Here is a 22840-nt window from a genome sequence, read left to right as displayed (position 1 = left end):
GGCACAATTTGCGAGCAATATCATTGGACACGATTGCAGTCGTGGAACAACGTTTTATGCCGGCGAAATAACGATTTTCCCGGAGATAGTCGATAATCAAATGAGCGTTCTATTTTAAGACTTGCCGTGGGCATGAACCTCTACGTTTTATGTTACTATTTAGGCCACACAAATTTAAAGTATCGTTTAAGACAAAACTTCCTAAAAGATACTGTGTGTTGCTGTGTCGTTTTAAAGGTGTAAGAAGATTACGTACACTAACACGACAGCGAAACTGTATAAAACGAACATGTTAGTAGGTCAAGTAAAATTAATTACGCATATTATAAACACATCAGTGAAAATATCTGTCCCAAAACGCGGCTAGAATTGGTTAAGATTGGAGATGTACAAATTGCGTGTCACTTTATTTGTCAGACTATTTTTGCACAAAGAATTTTGTTTTCACTCCATGTGTTAATTATCATAAGTTTACGGCGCTTGATTATTTTTATGACAGTACTATGAGTACGAAACAGAACTTTTTATGACATTTATACTTTATCGATGAAGAATAAAATTATTGATATAAAATATGTGTTTTATAAAAATGAATTACATGTACTTGATATCAAAATTTTGATTATCGATATTCGAAAATCTTTTCATCATATCAGAAAATCGGTTACATTTTCTGATATATCAATAATTCGTTTTTTATGTATGCAGTTTACATGATTTTCAAAACAAAATCGAATGTTAAACATTATTGATTACATGTATATTGCTATATAAAAAAATCATCATAGACAATATGTGCATCACTAAAAGTATACCTAGTTAGGTCACGTCTAGGAATTTGAACTGATCTTCGTGTTAAAACGAACGTGTTTTCAGTTTAATTTGGCATGAGTGTATTTATTTCTCTATTGAAAGTATTTTGCTTTCATAAAATTACTATAATTTTAAGTACGGAGGTGGCAGCAAAACTCAGTCACATGCATTCATTTTCATGGATTACGTTATGTTTTTCTCTCTTGGTAAGCTGGTTTGTTCAGCAGTAAGTGCACATATTTATGCAAGTAACTGACATCTGCCCAACTTGAATCAGAGGTAAGGGAGAGTGGCCTTAAGAGGTATTCATGACCAATGCTCACTTAATGTATGTGGCCGTTCCCGAGGTTTTGTTGTCCAGCGTGCTGCCAACTGAGACAGCTTACAAAAGTACAACTTCTGTTCCGATATAAATAAGCGGTAATTTGAAACCCCTTTACAAAACTTAAAAGTTTTAAAGTGCACATAAATATTTATTTTCACAATATTGTATTAACGATATAAAATCAAAGCGCTGTAGGCGCTGAAGGCCTGGGGCTAGATTTAGTGTGCTTGGGAAGAAGTATTGTCCGAATTTCTCCCTTTGTCCGAATTTATACGGATTGACCCTAGCGGTTGAGTGCAGAAGCTCAGAGACTGTAAGACAAGAAAATATATGTGTATAAACTACAGTGTACATAGACGGTGGAGGACTACACGATACTGTGGGGGGAACGATAACCTTTTGTTCAACACTACAGATCTGGTAGAGGTTCGTCTACATAGGCGGTGAAGATATACAACAACAACAACAACATGACCGCAAAAACTGTTATTGTTGGCGTCAAATAAATCACTTCCAATAGCCTAAAATAGCTTTCTATTACATAGTTAACAGATCAGGAAAACACATACTTCCTTTGTAATGTGTTCACAAGAAAATCCACTTATCCCGATAAAGAACGGTGTACGGATTGTGTACTTTGTCTCACGTAGAACTTTTCGCTCTCGATTTGCGCGCTCGATCTGCTCAGTGAAATACCATATCCGGTTACTTCGTCTATTTCCGAGAATGATCGTGAATATTTGTGTTTTCTTTTTTTATTTCTTTTTTTCTGGAATGTCTTGTTAACGCAAAATAAAGTAACAGTATTTTAAAATATGTTTATAAATACCAAATATAAGGTCTTCAAAAAATGTATCAGAAAAAAAAATCTTACTGTCTCTGTAAACACTCGTATCTTTTTGGCCTAGACCCTCAAGTGAGGAACTTATTCTCGCATGAATTTGTACACAATATAAACTATCTCGTAGCCACTGCTTAGCAATTTTGCTCCAATAATATTTTTTTAACATTTTTTATGACACTGTCATGTTATATGGTGATGTTCTGTATTTACAAGGCGGATTATTGAAATCTGCGAAGAACTACTTTTAGTGCGCATGCATTAAGTGGTAAATCGGAGTTTTGGGAATTTGGTTTTTTGGCAGCCAGCCAATTCGGATAGGCTCAAAAAATGTTATCATTACTATGACCTTGGGGCTACGCCCCAGGCCAAAAACTATTCATCCTCGAGTGTTGGTTTCAACATGTATTAGGCAACGACATACACTGTATCTATTTATCGCGCAATTTACCGCGGATAAATAAAAACACGCAGTTTAACAAAACCAATCAAACAAATCAATTATTAAGTCATTTTCTTATTAAAACCAAATCTGCGCATGCAAAATCTAGTTTAAATCAATACTCCAGAGAAAATTAAGTAAAAAAAAATTCACATCCTCTTATCGAAAGCTTTTAATTTCATTAAGTTATGGTCAAATAATTGTAAGAAAATGCGTGAAGCACAAGTCATTGTGGTTTTGTTTTTCTTTTATAATTAACTGATGCAATTGGACAAAAACCATTAGGGAATAAACATTTTCAACTAGCTTTGGAAAGTTTAGTGAAACAAATACAACGGCATGCAAATCACAGAAACATTAGTACTTCATGAAGTTTAATATTTAAGAAACTTAAATAAAGTACAGCGTTACCCTAGGGAGCAGGATCACGTGACTTTGTGGGGTTCACAATTAAACGTTAATGGATGCAAACACACGGGTAAGTTTTCCAAATAACTTCTTCGGCATAGCTGTTTAAAGTCACTTTTGCCCTTAGGTGACCTTTAGGTTACATTCATAAAAATGCCCGCGGCTACCCACGAATTAATACACTTCATTTAGTCCATTGGCTGATTTGAGAATACCACCAGAACATTATTTTGAAACATGGCCGCGTCTTTCTAACACTGTTTTACTGCGTGTTCAGCATGAAACTATTTTATCTCTTATGAAAAGGCATGATAGATAGAACAGTTTTACACTCAACTTTTCACATCAATACAATTTGTGCGTAGATTCTACACCTTCGTCAGTTCGCGGTTAGTGTGTGTGAATGTCAGAGTTTATATACAGGTCATCGCTGCGTATTCACGACTACCTTATGTGCTGACCGGAGTTCGCGGCCAGTAAAATAATCGTTATATAATACAGACGCTATAGCGTGAACTAGGTGAACTGGAGTTTTCTTTAGACGAAAGATGTTAAATGAAGATATCCAGCGATATAATTATGGTATGTCAATAATAGATTATTAATGTGTTTTCAACAATACCATGATAAATATTATCTTTAATAAATTTTACAAGAATTATTCCACCATATTGACTAATGTATTAAGCATGAGCGCGATGATTCTCGATACTGTTAATACTCGAATCAAATAGCAATGCCCGACAAACCACTAAAACAGGTTTGTTTGAAGAACGCGCGTATAAATATTTAAAATATGTACGGATACTTCGCGTGTGGCCGGTTGACTCATATGTTTTAATTTCACTTCCATTATTCTTTTGGTGTTCTGTTTTGTATCTATAGGTGTATGACCAGCAATATGTAATAATGTAAAATAAGCCGCAAAAACTCCGCGTAACATCCCGTACTGCGTATGATGCAGCTAAGAACTGCACAGAAAAAGACATTCGCTATCCTTGATCTCATTCATTGAACTCTACCTTTCATAAACTCCAACCACAATCAACGCCGTATATCTTTTTTAAAGATATTTCTTGTTAGAACTATTCTCTTAAGAAATTCAACTAGTGCATACAATACAGTTTTTATGCTTCTTATGGCAATGTAAAATACATCAAAATTACTTAATTTAATATTTATTAAGACTGTGTTCTTGGCCAAAATTCGAAGTGTACAGCATTAATGTACACTGTTATGGTGCACGCAAAGTGAAATTTCGGCACCGATTTCAGACGTAATCAAGGATTACTTCTTAAATTGATATTATGGGCATCTAACAGTTTATAGGTGTCTATCGCAACCGTTGTTTATTTTTGGTGTTTTCACTTCATATACACTTATATTTGTTAATGCAGCATCAACATACTAAAACAATATCCCGGAAAGAGAAAATAATGCAGTTGAATATCAACTGTTCTTTCGTTTGACAACTGATCATGAATGTACGATGTGAACCTAAATTTAGTTTTAGTGCAGATTCGTTCATACGACACAAAGACACAATTTTGGTTTACGGATCATTTCGGCTTAGAGGACTGGGTGAGTCATGTAAAATATCGAATATAAAATATATTTTTAATAAACAACTGGTAGCAGGATGAGTTGCAGATAATTGGTCAGTAACCACATTTTAACTAACTCTTTTTACCTGTTAATTCTTTTCAGCTCAATTCAACAGTGCAAAATGCCCATATCACTTTAAATCTTAAAATTATCGGCACAAACTTCAAGAAAAATTGTCCATTATGCACAGCAGATTTTTGCAAATGTATTTCAATAACTTGAGATATTTGCCAAAATAAAGTTCTTACCGGTTTGTTTACATTCTATCCAGCCCTTGTCTAAACCATTGAGAACCCCGTTGATCCTGACTAGAAACAAAATAAAAAATCATCCCATTTTGACCGCCGCTTTTCAGTAAATGCAATCTTTATGTATTGGGTACGGGTTTATTCTCAATTCCAGGTCTTAGAATGGGGTAATGAATGCTGTACCGTACATTGGGTACTGACAAACTGTTTTGATAGCGTTTGGCTGTGATTTATTGTTAAGCAATTAATAACAAATTGCATTCATATTCTTTTTTTTGGAATTCATTATTTTTTCCAAACAACAGAAGTTATTATTTAAAAACACCTCAGAAGCAAAATGTAAATCAGTTGTGCAATAACCGCAACAAGAACATTAATAGTAAAGATAGAGAATAATGCACAATATAACAACCAAATTGTATGTTTCAATGTTTTATTACAAAACTATTCGGAACACTGTTCATTACATAGACAAGAAAATTATGAGTCAACGTCAAAAGAAACGAATTAAAAGAACATGCACAAATACATAAATTGACGATGTCAAAAAATATACAGCATTAATTTCGTTAAAGTGATTTGGTTCGCCAATCACAATCAAAATGAAAGGAGTAAGAAATCAAATGCTTTATGTCTGTCATTACAAAACAAAGCTTAGTGCAATGCCTAATGAGGTAAGATTGATACAGTACAATTAACTTTCTCAAATGCGTTTAAAACATTAGTAGTTTCTAAAATGGTGTAGAGAAAATATCATGACAAACAGGACAGCAAACTTGTGCAGCGCATGCGCAAAGAAGTAGGAGAGGCTGTGGTGGTCATGAACAACGTGTGGCGCCTCAAGGGTGGCGTAAATGGCGGCCAACCACAGGGCCAAGATTGCGCTGTCTTCCCAGCCATGGACGCTAAAGTAATGACTGAAACGAGAATTACAGACTAAGTTGTAAGACAGTAGCTACAAACAGTGTGCGTTTCGCTTTTGATGTGACTATCCGAAGAGATCATTAATCTTTTGATGACATTTATCTATCATGTCATTTGATCTATACTTGTTCCCGATATAGTGCCATTCAAACCAAGTATAATTAATAAGATCATGTAAATTACATTACCATAGCAACAGAAGGTCGTCATGTACAGGATACTTTGCTTTAAATTTGACATTTATTAACATATCTTAAGTCCAAGTGTACGTTTAAAATAGCGAGAAACTTAACGATACTAATATGATCCTAACAGACAACACAATGTCAAATGTTTTGCTCTGGTCGTTTGCTTTTAAACTTGAAACAGATGTTTGTCTATGTTGGTTGTCTATTAAAAATTTAGACAAGTTTACACGGCGGATCCTCATGCTATTGTGTGAACACTAAGCGACTCCAGTCAAAATATTTCATTACTTTAAAGGGGCCTTTTCACAGATTTTGGCATATTTTGAAGTTTGTCATTAAATGCTTTATATTGATTAATGTAAACATTGGATCTTAAAAGCTCCAGTAAAAAAATCAAGAATAAAATTAAAAAAAGGAAAAAAAGTAGCCGGTACCAGGGCTCGAACCAGTGATCCCCGGAGTCCTGGAGTAAGTCTGAAGTAAAAACGCTTTAGCCCTCTCGGCTATTCCGTCGGTTTTTCAGAGATTAAGAATATTATACCTTATATAAGCAATCTTCGTAGTTTCGTAAATTTAAACGACAACAACAGAACTCTCCAAATTATTCAATCGTTTCGCGTTGCAACGCTTTATAATTTTTAGGTTTTCAAATCGTCAAAAGATACATAAAATGGCTATATTGGACAACGGTAAATGTTCAGTAATACTGTTTCCTCACAAATATCATGACTAAAACGAAAATTTGCGAATCTGAAACAACTTTTTTCAATTTTGTCAATTTACCAAACCGTGAAAAGATCCCTTTAAACAAGACCAATAATATCATTGAATATTATAAGTAACACGAATATAAATCCCATGGACAAATAATGAGACCAATACAGACAAACATAGGCGTGGTTCACAATAGGTAAGACCTTCGACCTGATCGATGACATTATGATTGATCCACTTTTATGGGTGTAGGCAAACATTGCAGTTGGGTATAGGTATGTATGCTGAGGCATTTACAGGATATGTTGATGTTACTTTTTTATGAACTGCTGATCGCTATGGACGATAATACGCTCAGTATGGTTATTTCCTTTTATCAAATTATATCGTTTTGTTTTAATATTTGAAGTAACTGACTAACACAATAGTGTAGTTCAATAAAATGCATACAATAATGTGATACAATGGACAGTCAGTTAATATATCAGACAGCCCTTGTAACACACTTGTTTAATGATGTTTTTAATATAAACTGAGTATTAGTTATGTATGTGTTTAGTTCATCTAGGTCATGTTGTTTTTTCCACAAAACAATGAGCGCGATGTTTTGGCTTTCAAATCAACATGATTAGGCACCATATTACAAGGAGGAAACAATTTACTTCAAGTATTTTAGTAAAGTTTCAATTGTCGAACAGTCGAAAGAATATTTGACAAAGAAATGAGTTAAATTTGGCTTAAAATTGGACAAATGTTTACTGGCCTCCATTTACTTCTAAATTACCCGTGATTTGTTAATCCGAAAACTTCCAATTGTAAACATGCACGGGTTTTCTGATTTATATTATAATAGTGGTTAAGTGCTGGTATTTATTATTAACAATCCAAGCAATAAAGGAGACTAAAAACTTATTAACATAACAATTATTTCCCCCCCTTCCGCACAGTACATTTCAAGTCATGTTGCTTAACCTTTTCCCAAAAATCAAAGTGAAAATGGCTATAAGCAACTGGCATTAAACCAGAACAGCCTGTGAGTCACTCGCATGCTGTTCAGGTTTTATGCTCTTTGCTGCTCATCAATATCTTAAAATTGGAAATGAAGACCTTTACATTTGAATGTATTCAAAAAAGACTATAATTTATTTTGATTCTTACGGGACAACAAATGGTTCGTATTCGTATCTGAGTGGCTCAGGGTTCATACCCTTACTGAGCCAGGGTTGTGGCTGCCTAGAATAATCAAGCGCTTACTCAATGATCCACTTGAGTATGACAACTAGAACGGCCTGGCAGACGAAGGCGGTGATGAGGTAGCGGTCTCCGATACGGCGCCCCCAGGCGCTGTGCCCGTTGAAGAACACGAAGCTCACCAGCTCACCTAGCACCGCCGCAATCACCATGGCGATGTGGAAGGACACGTGGAAGTCAGCCATTGTTTGCTTTTCAATGCAGGTGTAATCTGCAAAAGAAATAGTAGTTAAAATATCGCAAAAGCAAAGTTGTAACATGATGAAGTCCGCCATTGTTGTGTGTGAGTGAATAAAACGTTATACTGGGTTATGAATATGAAGGTAGAATGTGAAGAAAGACTTGGTCCACAACTTTTGCATGATTAATTTACGCAAGCAATACTTCGCCACTTCTTGTTTAATTAAAGCACAAATTAAAATCTTCAAATGGCACTTTCACTCGCTAAATATCACTCGGATGTTGGCAATTGCTGAGTGTTGTGTTTTGTTGTTGTTGTTTTTAGAATCATTCTAAAAACAACAACAACAACAGCAACACATTAATTGTGTTGCTGTTGTTGTTGTTGTTTTTGTAAATTTAGCAAGAAACGAACAATAACTAAAACCTGCATCCGGGTCCTCTTTTAATAAAGACAAATTAAACTTTCACGCACTTTTGAATTGATATAAACAATAATTTAGCCAAAATTATCATTCATGTAAGTAAGTGCCAAGATATAATGATAATGGTGTTGATTCTGCTGGAGCTATTCATGAGGAGGAGGAAAAATAAAGAAATTGAGGGAGAACATTATAAAGATGGTGGTATAATGAAGTTGATAAAGATGAAATAAGTCGCGTTCTGAGAAAACTGGGCATATTGCATGTGCGTAAAGTGTCGTCCCAGATCAGCCTGTGCAGTGCGCACAGGCTCATGAGGGACGACACTTTCCGCTTTAATTGGATTTTTGCTAAGAAGAGACTTCATTTTAACGAAAAATGTCATAAAAGCGGAAAGCGTCGTCCCTGATTAGCCTGTGCGGACTGCAAAGGCTAATCTGGGACGACACTTTACGCACATGTATTGTGCCCAGTTTTCTCAGAACACGACTCAAATTATTAAGATGATGAATGCAATAAATGTATTACTTCTGGTGTAGCTGCAGATGATGATGGTTATGCATATGGTGCTGGACGTTTCGACAACAATCATGATGATATTTAATTTATCATGCTTATGATGAGGAGGTGGACAATGATATCATCATCAGCGACAATAATACGAAATGGTCGCGATCATAAACTGGTTTGTTATATGACGATGTATATAAATCAATAACACTTGCATAAGGACTTTATACAAGCGCGAGTAAATTAGCCATCGTTATTGATAATAATGCTTGAACGGCTAGCTAGAGATCGCTTTGTTTGTTTGAGACCGCTTTATTGACTGACAAATAGGCGACATGTGAAATGTTAAATGCGATCTCTCCATTTTAGACCAAACTAAGGGCGTCAATGTTGGATCAACGAGTATTGAATATGTCTCACGTACGTCAATGGCAGAAGGGTACTTGTAGCCTTTCAACCCCGACGATCTGTTAATCTGACAAATATACAACATTGACAGCAATTTCACGAGAAATGGTTCATTCGCGCTTGCAATGAAAAAAGGTTTTACTTTATAAAAAACTGAAGACCCTCAAACGTGTACGTGTATTGCGTATGCGTAGTTTTAAAAGGCATACTTAAAGTTTAAACGGATAAAATTTTAATTCTTTTCACAATAATTATGCACTAACATTTAGACGAGAATTGACTGTATCAGCAGTATGAATCTAGACATACTGTGCTGAATAAAAGCTTGTAGTGATCGTGTAACAAAATTGATTAATTACAGGTGAGGTCAGGGGATATGCGAAAAGAATGTATTCTCATATTTCAAGAAAAAAACACATTTATGGTATAGCGAATTCAGCTTTTATTTTGTAACGTTTACACGATTCTGTTCTTGCGCATGCAGTGAAATATGAATGGCTATATACTGTTTATATGCATATTTAATTTATGTATAATATTGTGTAGAATTATGAAACAATAAATAGGATTAATAACGTTTGTAGAGATTTACTTCCATATAGTTTTAATGTAAATTTATAAAATCTTCAATTAAATAGTTCCCAAATTCTCAAAGAAAGTCATATTATAAACTGTATTCATATTGGCCAGTTAATTTAACAGCATGTTGTAAGTATAAAATGCAAATGTATAAGATACATATAAAGAAGTTATGTTCACACAGAATTTCGAGTAATTTATCCCACCTTATATATTAAGAATAGACTGAAAGTGGTAAAATACTTTGCTGAATAAACAAACAACCTCTTCCACTAAATGACTGAAGCTTTATGCAATCATGCATACACATAAAACAACTGTAAACATAACTTTAATGTAATATGATGTCCAACTAATTTAAGCGTCCATAAGTTTACTCGTATACATTAGAGATAGGCCGTGCTCTGTGAAAAGGGGATTAATGCATGTGCGTAAAGTGTCGTCCCAGATTAGCCTGTGCCGTCCACATAGGCTTGTCAGGGACGAGACTTTTAGCCTAAACTGGATTTTTGTAAAGAAGGGTCTTAGTTTACACGAAAAAGACAATAAGACAAAAGATAGGCTAATCTGGGACGACACTTTACGCACATGCATTAAGCCCCTTTTTCACAGACCACGGCCCAGATATAATATCAACCCACGCAACACTTTCCCAGGCTAAACATTTTCTCAGATATAAAGGATAAACATAATAGAAATCTAATGCATGAATCGTAAAAGTTAATATCTGTGTTTACGTCTCAAATATCTGTGTTAACGTATTACTGTTTCTTTACATTTTTTACCAATTTATATAAAATAGGTTCCAAAATAAATTAATAAAGCAACACTACCTTTCACTCGTATCCGTACTTAATGGAGTCAAGAATCGATTTGGAGCAAACGCATTGAAACTAGGTCAGCTAAGTGTTGGTAAACACAATGAGGCTATTTAAAGGTTACCAACAAGGCCACTAGAATGCAGTAGTTTTTATCTCGTCTGCTATGTGCAGAGACCAGTTTTGCATACAATTTAACATGTCGCTGTTAAATAGTATAATAATCAAGGTAAATATGGCGTGTTTTGAGTTGTTCAGGTATGATAAGTTGTTTTTTCTTAATGTGGACTTATATTATAGTACTTAGTAGTGACAGCATTGAAAGCCTACATTGTTTAAATGTGAAGGATAATGACAAATATGTTTTGATAAAATTGATATTTACTTCAGAACTACTTCTTTTTTGTCGTTGTTTCGTAATCACCTATTCGGAGAAGTGATGCCTAGATACAATACCCCCTGGCCGATAACCCGGTGTGTTTCAATATAGAAACGAATTCAAACGACGAATTGATGCATAACGATAAATCGAACATAATTTGGGTTCTGGGTGATTGCGTATATATTATAGAAAACTAACTTGTTAATATAAAAAATTAGATTGGAATTAAAATTAAAAACTATTTGACGCTTAATTTAATTGCAAAATACTAAATGCTTTTGAGTTTAAGGCACGTGGCGATCGCTTCCAAAACAGAACCAGTGTACATTCTGTCATTTTAAGATCAAATAAACGCCCCCGAGGTCCGAACTCAAAACACCATATCCGTATTACCTCTAAGAAGGTTTGCATTGATTAGCTCGAATTCGTGGAAAAATGCTTGTTATATATTCAATTAACCGCATATTTTAAGAAAGTATTACGGGTGTTTGAATTTAACCTCTGCACACTAACAAAACCAAAACAAAATATGTTGTACAGGAGACTGAATAATTTAACAACTCTTATTAAATATTTGAATGCTTTATTACACAACTATTTCGGGACATGGTATATTACATCGAGACCCATATCATATATTTACGTCAAAAGAAACATTGAAAGAACAGACAAGCATATACTGACAATGCCAATAAAAGTATGTCTTAATTGTGTTCAAGTGCTTCTTAAATCCAAAGCAAAATGAAAGGATTTATTAATCAAATGTTGTGCGTGTGTCCTTGCACAACAAAGCTAAGTATAATACCAAATGAGGTCCGGTTGATACAGTACGACAAACTTTCAAATCATCGTTTTAAATTTTAGTAGTTCTTAAATCGGTGTAGAGAAAAAATCATGACAAACAGAACTGCAAACTTGTGAAGCGCATGCGCAAAGAAGTAGGAGAGGCTGCGGTGGTCGTATACAACGTGGGGCGCCTGAAGGGTAACGTAGATGAGGGACAGCCACAGGGCTAAGATGGCGCTGTCTTCCCATCCGTGAATGCTGAAATGCCTCCTGAAACGAGAGTAATGGGCAGAGATATAAGTTCATTAATAAAATGTGACACAAAACCAGTTTTGTTGCTCCCGCTTTATATAAACAAGAGAGCCTGAAAGGCCCAAAGTCGCCCACCTGAGATAACAAGATATTATTGGGACAAATCTTCTGACCAAGTTTCATGACGATCCGAAAATAAATGTGGCCTCTAGAGTGTTAACAAGGTTTTTCTATAGCCATATAAGGAAAAATGCCCCGCCCCCTGGCAGCCATGTTTTTCAACCAACCGGCATCATTTTTGAATCAGGATGAATCTTCTGACCAAGTTTCATGAAGATCGGACAGTAAATGTGGGCTCTAGAGTGTTAACAAGATTTTACTATAGCCATGTAAGAAAAATTTCCCCGCCCCTTGGAAGCCATGTTTTTCAAGCAAACATAATGATTTTCCGACTTATCCAAGATATCATTGAGACCAATCTTCTGACCAAATTTCATTAAGACTGGACAATATACGTGGCCTCTAGAGTGTTAACAAGGTTTTACTATAGCCATATATATAGCCATATAAGGAAAAATGCCCCGCCCTCTTGTGGCCATGTTTTTAAAGCAACCAAAACCATTTTCGAACTCATCCAAGTTATCATTGGGACAAATCTTCTGACCAAGTTTCATGATGATCGGACAACAAATGTGACCTCTAGAGTGTTAACAAGATTTTACTATAGCCATATATAGCCATATAATGAAAAATGCCCCGCCCCTTGGCAGCCACGTTTTTCAATCAAACGTAACCATTTTCGAACTCATCCAAAATATCTTTAAGACAAATCTTCTGACCAAATTTCATGAAGATTGGGCAATAAATGTGGCCTCTATAGTGTTAACAAGGTTTTACTAAAGCCATATAAGGAAAAATGCCCCGCCCCCTGGCGGCCATGTGTTTCAACCAACCGGCATCATTTCCGAACTCGTCAAAGATATTATTGGGATGAATCTTCTGACCAAGTTTCATGAAGATCAGACAATAAATGTGGCATCTATAGTGTTAACAAGATTTTACTATAGCGTTATATAGCCATATAAGGAATATGCCACGCCCCTTGCCAGCCACGTTTTTCAAGCAAAGGTTACCATTTTTTAACTAATTCAAGATATCATTGGAACAAATCTTCTGAGCAAGTTTCATGAAGATCGGAAAATAAATGTGGCCTCTAGAGTGTAAACAAGGTTTTACTATAGCCATATAAGTAAAAATGCCCCGCCCACTGGCGGCCATGTTTTTCAACCAACCAGCATCATTTTCGAACTCATCCAAGATATTATTGGGATGAACCTTCTGACCAAGTTTCATGAAGATCAGACAATAAATGTGGCATCTATTATGTTAACAAGATTTTACTATAGCCATATATAGCCATATAAGGAAAAATGCCCCGCCCCTTGGCAGCCATGTTTTTCAAGCAAACGTAACCATTTTCGAACTCATCCAAGATATCATTGAGACCAATCTTCTGACCAAATTTCATGAAGATTGGACAATAAATGTGCCCTCTAGAGAGTTAACAAGGCAAATGTTGAGGCCGCACAACGCACAACGGAGAATGGACGACGGACGACGGACAAAAGGCGATCACAAAAGCTCACGATGAGCACGTTGTGCTCAGGTGAGCTAAAGACTTATATGACGACGGTTTTAATTTCAGAACTCATTTTAGGCAAGTGCTTAATGGCGAATCGCCAATGAAAAACTGGACATAACATACGATATAGGACTTCAAGAAAGGTCAATTATGGTCCATATAATTCACGAATTTGTCATTTCAATGACAAATTAAATAAATCGAGCTCAAATTAGGAACATGAAACAAAATATACCAATTGAAGCACTGAAGTGAACTGCACACTTACTCGATGATCCACTTGAGTATGACGACGAGAACGGCCTGGCAGATGAACGCGGTGATGAGGTAGCGGACCCCGATGCTGCGCCCCCATGCGCTGTGGTGGTTAAAGAACACAAAGCTCACCAGCTCACCGAGCACCGCCGCGATTACCATGGAAACGTTGAACGACACGCGGAAATTTGCCATTATTGCGTATCAATGTTTAAAATCTGCAAAGCAAAGAGTAATTTAAATGTCGCTAAAGCGACGCTGTAAAATGCGGAAGTCCGCCATTGTTCTGTGTGATTGCGGTAATTACGTTGGAAACGGGGTATAGATTTAAAGGGGCCTTTTCACAGATTTTGGCATTTTTTAACTTATTCATTAAATGCTTTATATCGATAAATGTAAACATTGGATCGTAAAAGCTCCAGTAAAAAATCAAGAATAAAATTAAAAAAGGAAAAGAACATTGCCCGGACCAGGTTTCGAACCAGTGATCCCTGGAGTCCTGCCAGAGTCCTGAAGTAAAAACGCTTTAACCTACTGAGCTATTCCGCCGTGTACACATACTGAACGTATTTTATACCTTATATAAGCAATCTTCGTAGTTTCACAAAATTTAACGACAAAAACAGAACTCTCCAAATTATTCAATCGTTTCGCGTTGCAACGCTTTATAATTTTTAGGTTTTAAAATCGTCAAAAGATGCATATAATTTTTATTTTAGACCATGGTAAATGTTCAGTATTACTGTTTCCTCACAAATATCATAACTAAAACGAAAATTTGCGAATCTGAAACAACTTTTTTCAATTTTGTCAATTTACCAAAGCGTGAAAAGATCCCTTTAATAGTTAAATGCGTAACATGATTTGGTCCGCAATGTTAACATGGTAAACTGACGCTAGCACCGGAATACTTGAATCACTCGGTTGATCGCCATTGTTGCGTGTTTATTGTTTTGTTGATGTTGTTTTTCGATAAATTGAGCAAGGCACGGAACGCCACTTAATACCGCGTCCGATACTTTTTTTATTGCAGACAAAGAAAACTTTCAAACACTGTTGAATAACTATAGAAAATAATTTTCACAATATCAAAATGCATCATCTTGGTCATGATGAAAGATAAGGATGATCATGATGATGACAATGATGATGATGATAAAGAGGATGACATCATCATCGACAATAATAAGAAATAGTCGCGATCATAAGATTGTTCGTTCTATGATAATTTATATAAGTTATAACACTTGCATGAGGGTTTTATACATGCGAAACTCAATTTGCCATCGTTATTGATACAGTTTAAACTTTAACCCTTTACCACTAAGATAGGTATTTTGACGGATGTGTGGTCCCTTAGAAAGTTCAAATTTAATTAAAGACCTTTCTTACTAGATTCAAGTGTTTAGAGCTTCATCTGCAAACCTTAGATACTGATAAGCATTAAACGGCATAACACCTGAACAGACTGCGAGTTACTCGCAGGCTGTTCTGGTTTTATGCTGTTTGCATATAGCCATTTCCACTTTGGCTCTGAGAGGGAAAGGGTTAAATGGCTCGATATCTCTTTGTTTGCGTGAGAACACTGTGTTTGCTGACAAGTCGGAATGTAAAATGCGATCGGTCCACTTAAAGCCAAACTTTGGGAACTATTGTTATATCACCGAGGATTGAATGGGTGTCGCCCACACAAAATGTTGAATCGGATGTCAATGACTGGGTACTTGAAGCTTTTCAACCCTGTCGATGTGCTAATCTAATTGACAAATATACACATTTGAAAGCAATTTCGCAAAATTGTAATGGTTCATTCAGGCATGAAATGGAAAAATGTAACTTAAGAAAAAAAACTGAATAGGCACAATCTTTAAACCTGAAGTACTTTAGTGTAGTTTTGAAACGATAAACTCTATTTTTAAACGGATTGAAGTTAAATTCTTTTCACAATATGCTCTAACATAGAGAAGAGTATCAAACATATCAGTAGTGTAATCTAGACATAATGTGCTGAAAACAGCTAGTAGAGATCTTGTAACATAAATGATAAAGTACAGTGGATATGCGAATTGAATGTGAAGAAACACCCATTTATGAAATTGCGACTCCACCTTTTTATGTATCGTGCACACAATACTTTGCTTGCGCATATACTGAAGTATGACTGTAAAAATATTCATTGCATGCATTTTTATGTATATCTAATATTATGTTTAATGTTGAAATAATAATGTCATTTTAATAACGTTTGTACAAGTATATTAATTTCCATATAGTTTTAAATAATAATTTGCACAACCTCAACTAAACAATTCTCAAATTCTCAAAAAATGTAATAATATACAGTTAATATAAATCGTATCTTCCACAATAATACAGGGACCTTGTTCTCAGAAGTGTCAATTTTACAGCATGTTTTTATATCAGGTGTAAATTAATACCATGCATATTAAAAGCAACAAGGCAAACAAATGAGCCGCGTTCTGAGAAAACTGGACTTAATGCTTGTGCGTAAAGTGTCGTCCCAGATTAGCCTGTGCGGACTGCACATGCTATTTTGGGACGACACTTTACGCACATGCATTCAGCCCAGTTTTCTCAGAAAAAGGCTCAAATCATTCCCCACTAATTGGTCCTCTGAATGATTATGGCTGTATGTAATGATGTGACTGCAAAACATATCTTTAATTTGATGCAATATTAAAGTTGATCACCATCGCGCTTTTCAACGGTCCAACTAATTTAAGCGCCGATAATAAAGATCATAAAGATATATCCACCCACACAACAGTTTCGCGGGCTCAAAATTACTACAGAGAGAAAAGAACACGAGAAACAAATCAAATGCATGAAGTTTAAGAGCAAAAAAATCTTTGTTTACGTCTAACAGCTCGTTTCATGCTATATCACAATGTAATAAAAAATAAGTACCTAACACAAATAATAAAGCAACAATACCTTTAAATCGTATCCGTACTTTATGAAGGCGAGAATCGATTTGGCGCAGACGCCTTAAAACTAGGTCAGCGAAGAGTTGGTAAACACAATTAGGCTGTTCACGGGTTACCCATGAGGTTAAGAAAATCCAATAGTTTGTTTGTTGTCTGCTGCGCACGGAGAGAAGTTCGGAATAGTATTGCATCTGTCGGTGTAGAAACATGCTGATCGTAATCAAACAAATCATGATGTGTTGGACATACGAGACTGGATTTAAATTTCAAGTTTAAATATACCCGTTACCCAAAACCAAAAACGGACAAAGCGCAAAATTATGGAGTTGTTCAGCCTAGTTGTCTTTCCCAGCTTGTCACTTTAATTGATCTTTATCAACGGCTTATAAAATGCTGGAAAAATTTCCCGCCAGTAGACCCGAATGAATAAATCCGAATATTTCATGGCCCCAGTACCTGGGCATCATCACGGTCGTTGGTTTTTTTTTTACAACGTATAGGATCTGTTACTGTTTAGTGTATGGAAATCTGGATAATCCAGTGCATGTGCATACGGTCCATAGACACACATTTTGGCCCTGTTTCAATTAGGCATAAAATAACATCTCGCAGAATTTCAGGGTCAGTAATCGGTCAGTAAATTGTCAATGGGAAGACAGAATGGACTATCGATAAACGCATTATGACGAGAGCCCAGTATTGATTTTAAGATATAAAATAACATGAACATCAATCGTCTTTGAACTACTGTTTACAATACATCGAGATTGTTTCAATTCTAGAAAAAGACTTGAATGCCACTTATTTTCATTGGGAGTAAAAAAAAACAGCCGAAATTGTATGGTGTCATTAGAGTGGAAATCGTTTAATTTTCTTATAATACGTGTGTAACATTCATATCAAATGCACGAGTGGTTGATGACTAGTATCTTTGTTTAGTAAATAGACGCAGGAACGGTTTACATAAATTGTATAATCCAATATATGCGTGCATGAACGATATACATAAATTATATAATATAATATAATTTCATATGCTTGCAGAAACGGTATACATAAATTATAAAATCCAATATATGCGGGAAAACGGCGCTATATGTACCATGACAAATACAAAATAAATTTCATATGCAATGCATGCAATACACTTATAAATTTAATTAAATGAATTGGTAACGACCTAAAAAAACACGTGATGCACGTTTAAATCTCGCCGCGTCTTTTTTCTATCTCGTTTCCTTGACTCTATAAGTCGTTTCCAGGACAAAGCTAACTCGTGCCCACGAGTTAGTAACTCGTACCCACGAGTATGCTTAAATTTTATACTATTTTGTTTAATGCATCCTTCCTTTAATTACTATTTTCATTGCACTCCTCTTTTATTAAGTTTGGCACTCCTCGTTTTTCATCTCGTTTCCTCGACTTATCAAGTCGTTCCTACGACATAGCTAACTCGTTGCCACGAATAAGCAAGTCGTTCCCTTGAGTTAGTGTGTCGTTGGAACAAGATAGAAACAAGAAATATCTTTAAAAAAGATAAACGGCGTTGATAGTTCAATGAATGAGATCAATGATAGCGAATGTCTTTTTCTGTGCAGTTCTTAGCTGCATCACACGCAGTAAGGGATGTTACGCGGAGTTTTTGCGGCTTATTTTACATTATTACATATTGCTGGTCATAAACCTTTAGATACAAAACAGAAAACCAAAAGAAGAATGGAAGTTAAACTAAAACATATGAGTCAACCGGCATCACGCGAAGTATCCGTTTTTATAGGCGCGTTCTTCGAACAAACCTGTTTTGGTGGTTTGTCGGACATTGCTATATGATTCGATTATTAACAGTTTCGAGAATCATCGCGCTCATGCTTAATACAGTAGTCAATATGGTGGAATAATTATTGTTAAATTAATCTAAAATAATATTTATCATTGTGTTGTTGAAAACACATTAATAATCTATTATTGACATATCTTAATTATATTGCTGAATATCTTCATTTAACATATTTCTATTCTAAAGAAAATTCCAGGTCACCTAGTTCACGGATAGAGTCTTTATTATATAACGTTTATTTTACTGGCTGCGAACTCCGGTGATGAACTGTGTATAAACTCTGACTTTCACACATTGGCCGCGAATTGACCCGAAACCTCGCGGTTTGAAATGCAAAGCATTAAGGTGAGGCCTCGCTTCCACTGCTCTTTATACTTTTACATGTTAACATGTTGACATGAATATGGAAGTAAGTACTAAATATGAGAACGTAGCCTTTAGTATAAACGCTTTTGCGCTGGTAATTCTCTGAAAATAAAAGGTGCACGCACAAACTGTATTTATGTCGAGAATTGATTGTAAAACTGTTCTATCTATTGAGCCTTTTCATTAGAGATAAAATTGTTTCATGCAGTATCACAGTGTTACAAAGACGCGGATATGTTTCCAATGTTTTGGTGTTATACTCAAATTAGCCAATGGAATAAATGAAGTGTATTCATTCGTACCTAGCCGCGGGAAATTTTATTTGAATATTATTGGACACTTACAAAGGTCAGGTCAGGTGAAAAGCTGGCTTAATACAGCACGCCGAAAAAAAGAAGATTGCAACTAAAAAAGAAAGAGCGCCCATGATGAAGTTAATGCTAACAAAATATTTACCTTCCAATGATATAACGTCGCTAAAAATGACTTTACACGTTACGTTTCATAAAGAAGGCGAAAAGCATGCGTAACGCCTATAGAAACTAGTTGCACGCGTTGAAAAGTTCCGTTTTAGACCCTGGTTGTCTCCTGAAATGGAACTCGAATACCATTATAGAAAAGCTTGTATATCTGTAACTATACGTGCATGATTTGCCGAGAGAAACGCGCCTTCAAGCAAGCGTTGGCTTGCGTAATCTGTTAAAGTGCATGCAAAAGTCGAAAAAATGTGTTGTTTTATTCCTTGTATGCACATCCAAATCATGTAAACAGTCATTCGAAAAGTGGATAAAAACGTACCTAAAAAAACGTTATTCATAAACTTAATTATTGGTAACACTGTCATAGTTGTAACTTATATATGGTATTTTAAATAATGGACTTTATTTAGCGTTTATTTTTCTATTATTATAATGTAATGGTCTATTAATTTAATGTTACTAGATCTATTTATTTTCCCATTAGAGAAGCCACCAATAGCTGTCCCAAGGTTCGATTATTCTTCGTCTATAATTGTCTACATGTATGTATTCAAAAATAATAAGATCTAAGGGAGAACACTGCGCAAAAAGATCAAGCACGAGTTATCTCTCCAAAACAGCGGGGCGCCCCTCGTTTTCCGTATACCGTTGCACTGTGTTTCAATTTTCATATATTGATTTTTGTATACTTAAAATTGAAACGAAATATGAATAGGGAAATAGATTTGTGTTTTGTTTTGTTATTCGTACACCGAAAAACGATACAAAGAACTCAACTTTATTTTTTGATTTTGTTCTGGTTATAAGAAAATCGGAATATGAACTAATATACGTTGATATTTGTTTTTCGTTGTGTCGAATGCAAAATAAAAATAGAAAAGACGGTATATACACGGGCCAATGTCACCTCTATGCAACCGTAGTTATCCGCCATAACCCGCTATTGTTAATGTTTGCCTTCCAATATGGCCCTTTTTAATAAGCTTGTCCTTACGGTCTCGATTGCATATGTCAGTATTTTAGATCCAAATTAAACTCCCAAAACGTGTTCGACTCTACGTTTGCCGCCCGTATAAACCGTATCTCTGACATAATAATACGCGGGATTGTGATTCTTTTTCAAAATACTTATTGATTGGCAGTAAATCTTGACATGTTTAGCATCAGTTTTAAATAAGAGTCCAAGGCTAACAAATATCGTCGTACATGCGTTTTGAACTTTCACGTCAATATTTCGTTTGTCGTTCATTCTCTCTAGAAACGACTGCTTGCGTCATCATTAACAACTGTATGAGCAGCGTTCAGGGGAAAACGGGCTTAATGCATGTGCGTAAAGTGTAATCCCAGATTAGCCCGTGCAGTTCGCTTATGATAATCAGGAACGACACTTTCCGTTGTGTGGATTTTAGAACAACTAGCGACGTACCGCAAGCAAAATATTCATTTTCAGTCATGCTAGCATGCCTTACACACGTTTCCATCAACTCTTTTGTCAAACAAATGTACAGCTGAAGCAAAATGTATTGTTTCTCGAACAAACACTTTACGCATGATTCCAGTGCATACCCACAGACAGTGTCGCCTTTCATTGAGAGAGCTTTATCCCTGCGATGCTTGTCATGTACGGCTCGGTTTTCTAGAATGACGATAACTATTGACGGGTCGTCAAAGAAGTCACTCGGATCAGGCTCCGCTCCGGCACTTTTGTTAGTTGCATCGACTATTCCGTCCATGGCCGATGGAATTAACATCTTCACCGGAATACTATCGTTCCGCCCTCTTAATCGCGTTGCAACGCGGTTCGGAAATTTAGACAGGCTAAAACATGGTTAAAAGCTTTTGAAAAATATAATTAGTATGCAAATGTTCAAAGTTGTAGTTTGTAAATAACATTACATAGGATATCTAAAACGGGTATTTTGGTAAGTTAAACAAGCTCTCAAGCGCTTGCTCGGATACCGAAACCCCACATTATACTACGTGTAATGGTGTTATTAGTAAGAAACACGTCCACAGTAGCATTTACCTATGTTATGTATGAAATATTAGCAAACCATTGTTTTCACACGTCTCTGAAACGAAAACGCGCTTTACGACTGGGATTTGGTAAATTTAACAAGCTTTCCGACACCGAACGGGTACCGAAATCCTCATTGTTATTAATAATATTAAAACTTGATTGATGATACGACATTTATCAACCATTATGATTGAACATTCAAAAACCAAATCAGTTGGTCATTCATGAAATAAATTGACTTTCTATAAAGGGTATTTCGCTAATGCTACATATTGAAGCTGCCAATATCAGATGTTCTCCCGGGAACCGACATTCCCCCAATTTACCGCGTGTTATTGATGAATTAGTTACAGTAAAGACTTCTACGGTGGTATTTATTGATTCATGATATGGAAATACATGTATTAATAACACAACCGTGTTATCACTTGTTTCTGACACAAAATAATGTCTTAAAACGGGGTTGTCGGTAACTTACGTAAGGCCGGTACCGAAACCAGTCACGTTTTTTACTTATGAATGTGCGTAAAGTGTCATCTCAGATTAGCCTGTGCAGTCCGCACAGGCTAATCAGGGACGACACTTTCCGCTTTTATGGTATTTTTTGTTTCAAGGAAGACCCTCCTTACCGAAAATCAAGTTTAGGCGGAAAGTGTCGTCCCTGCTTAGCCTGTGCGGACTGCACAGGCTAATCTGGGATGACACTTTACGCACACGCATTAAGCCCAGTTTTCTCAGAACATGGCTCAAATTCACATTTAACATAGCTAATATCACATTTATCTATCTAAATAATGGAAAGTGCAACACAAAAATAAGTTGGGTCTTTTTCTAATATAAATCAATGCTCCATAACTCGGATTTCGGTAATTCTACACGATGAAGCTGGCACTCGCACTTGTCAATATCACGTTTCGGCTTGGGAAAAGGTATAATTTCAACGCATGCCTATAACTTATCATTCTAGATACTGACGGTCTTACTTACATAAGTACCATTCACACCGTTAAACTATTTTGATTTAAGTTATTTTAGACGAAAACAAACGAAACTCATTGAAAACAAATACTGTGAACCTTGACATTCAGCTTGTCGATGAAGATGGCGGACGAGCGGATAGCAATTCGATCACAGATTTATCTCTCACTGATTGGTCGATCGATACTTAGATAAGTTTGATTGACAGGTAGCGAGATT

At 35.8% G+C, this 22840-nt stretch overlaps 1 protein-coding gene across 6 annotated transcripts in view; it reads right to left on the bottom strand.

Annotated features, from left to right (window-relative positions):
- Positions 1-17149, bottom strand: part of LOC127874295 (uncharacterized) — a 27279-nt gene extending 10130 nt beyond the window's left edge. The window contains exons 1-4 of one of the 6 annotated variants that reach the window (XM_052418526.1): positions 16949-17004; positions 9296-9346; positions 7763-7970; positions 5099-5599 (exon numbers count right to left, since the gene is read on the bottom strand). In XM_052418526.1, coding sequence (XP_052274486.1) covers positions 5404-5599; positions 7763-7944 — 378 coding nt within the window. In that variant the 5' untranslated portion in view covers positions 7945-7970; positions 9296-9346; positions 16949-17004 and the 3' untranslated portion in view covers positions 5099-5403. Of the gene's footprint in view, positions 1-5098; positions 5600-7762; positions 7971-9295; positions 9347-10691; positions 10830-11613; positions 12115-14006; positions 14212-16948 lie in introns of those variants that run through there. The other 5 variants (XM_052418525.1, XM_052418523.1, XM_052418522.1 and 2 more) reach the window with 5 other exon arrangements.
- Between the last annotated feature and the right edge of the window lie 5691 nt (positions 17150-22840).

The sequence above is a fragment of the Dreissena polymorpha genome, chromosome 3 (genome assembly GCF_020536995.1).
Source record: "Dreissena polymorpha isolate Duluth1 chromosome 3, UMN_Dpol_1.0, whole genome shotgun sequence".
Lineage (NCBI taxonomy): Eukaryota > Metazoa > Mollusca > Bivalvia > Myida > Dreissenidae > Dreissena > Dreissena polymorpha.
This window is presented reverse-complemented; position numbering and strand designations above follow the sequence as displayed.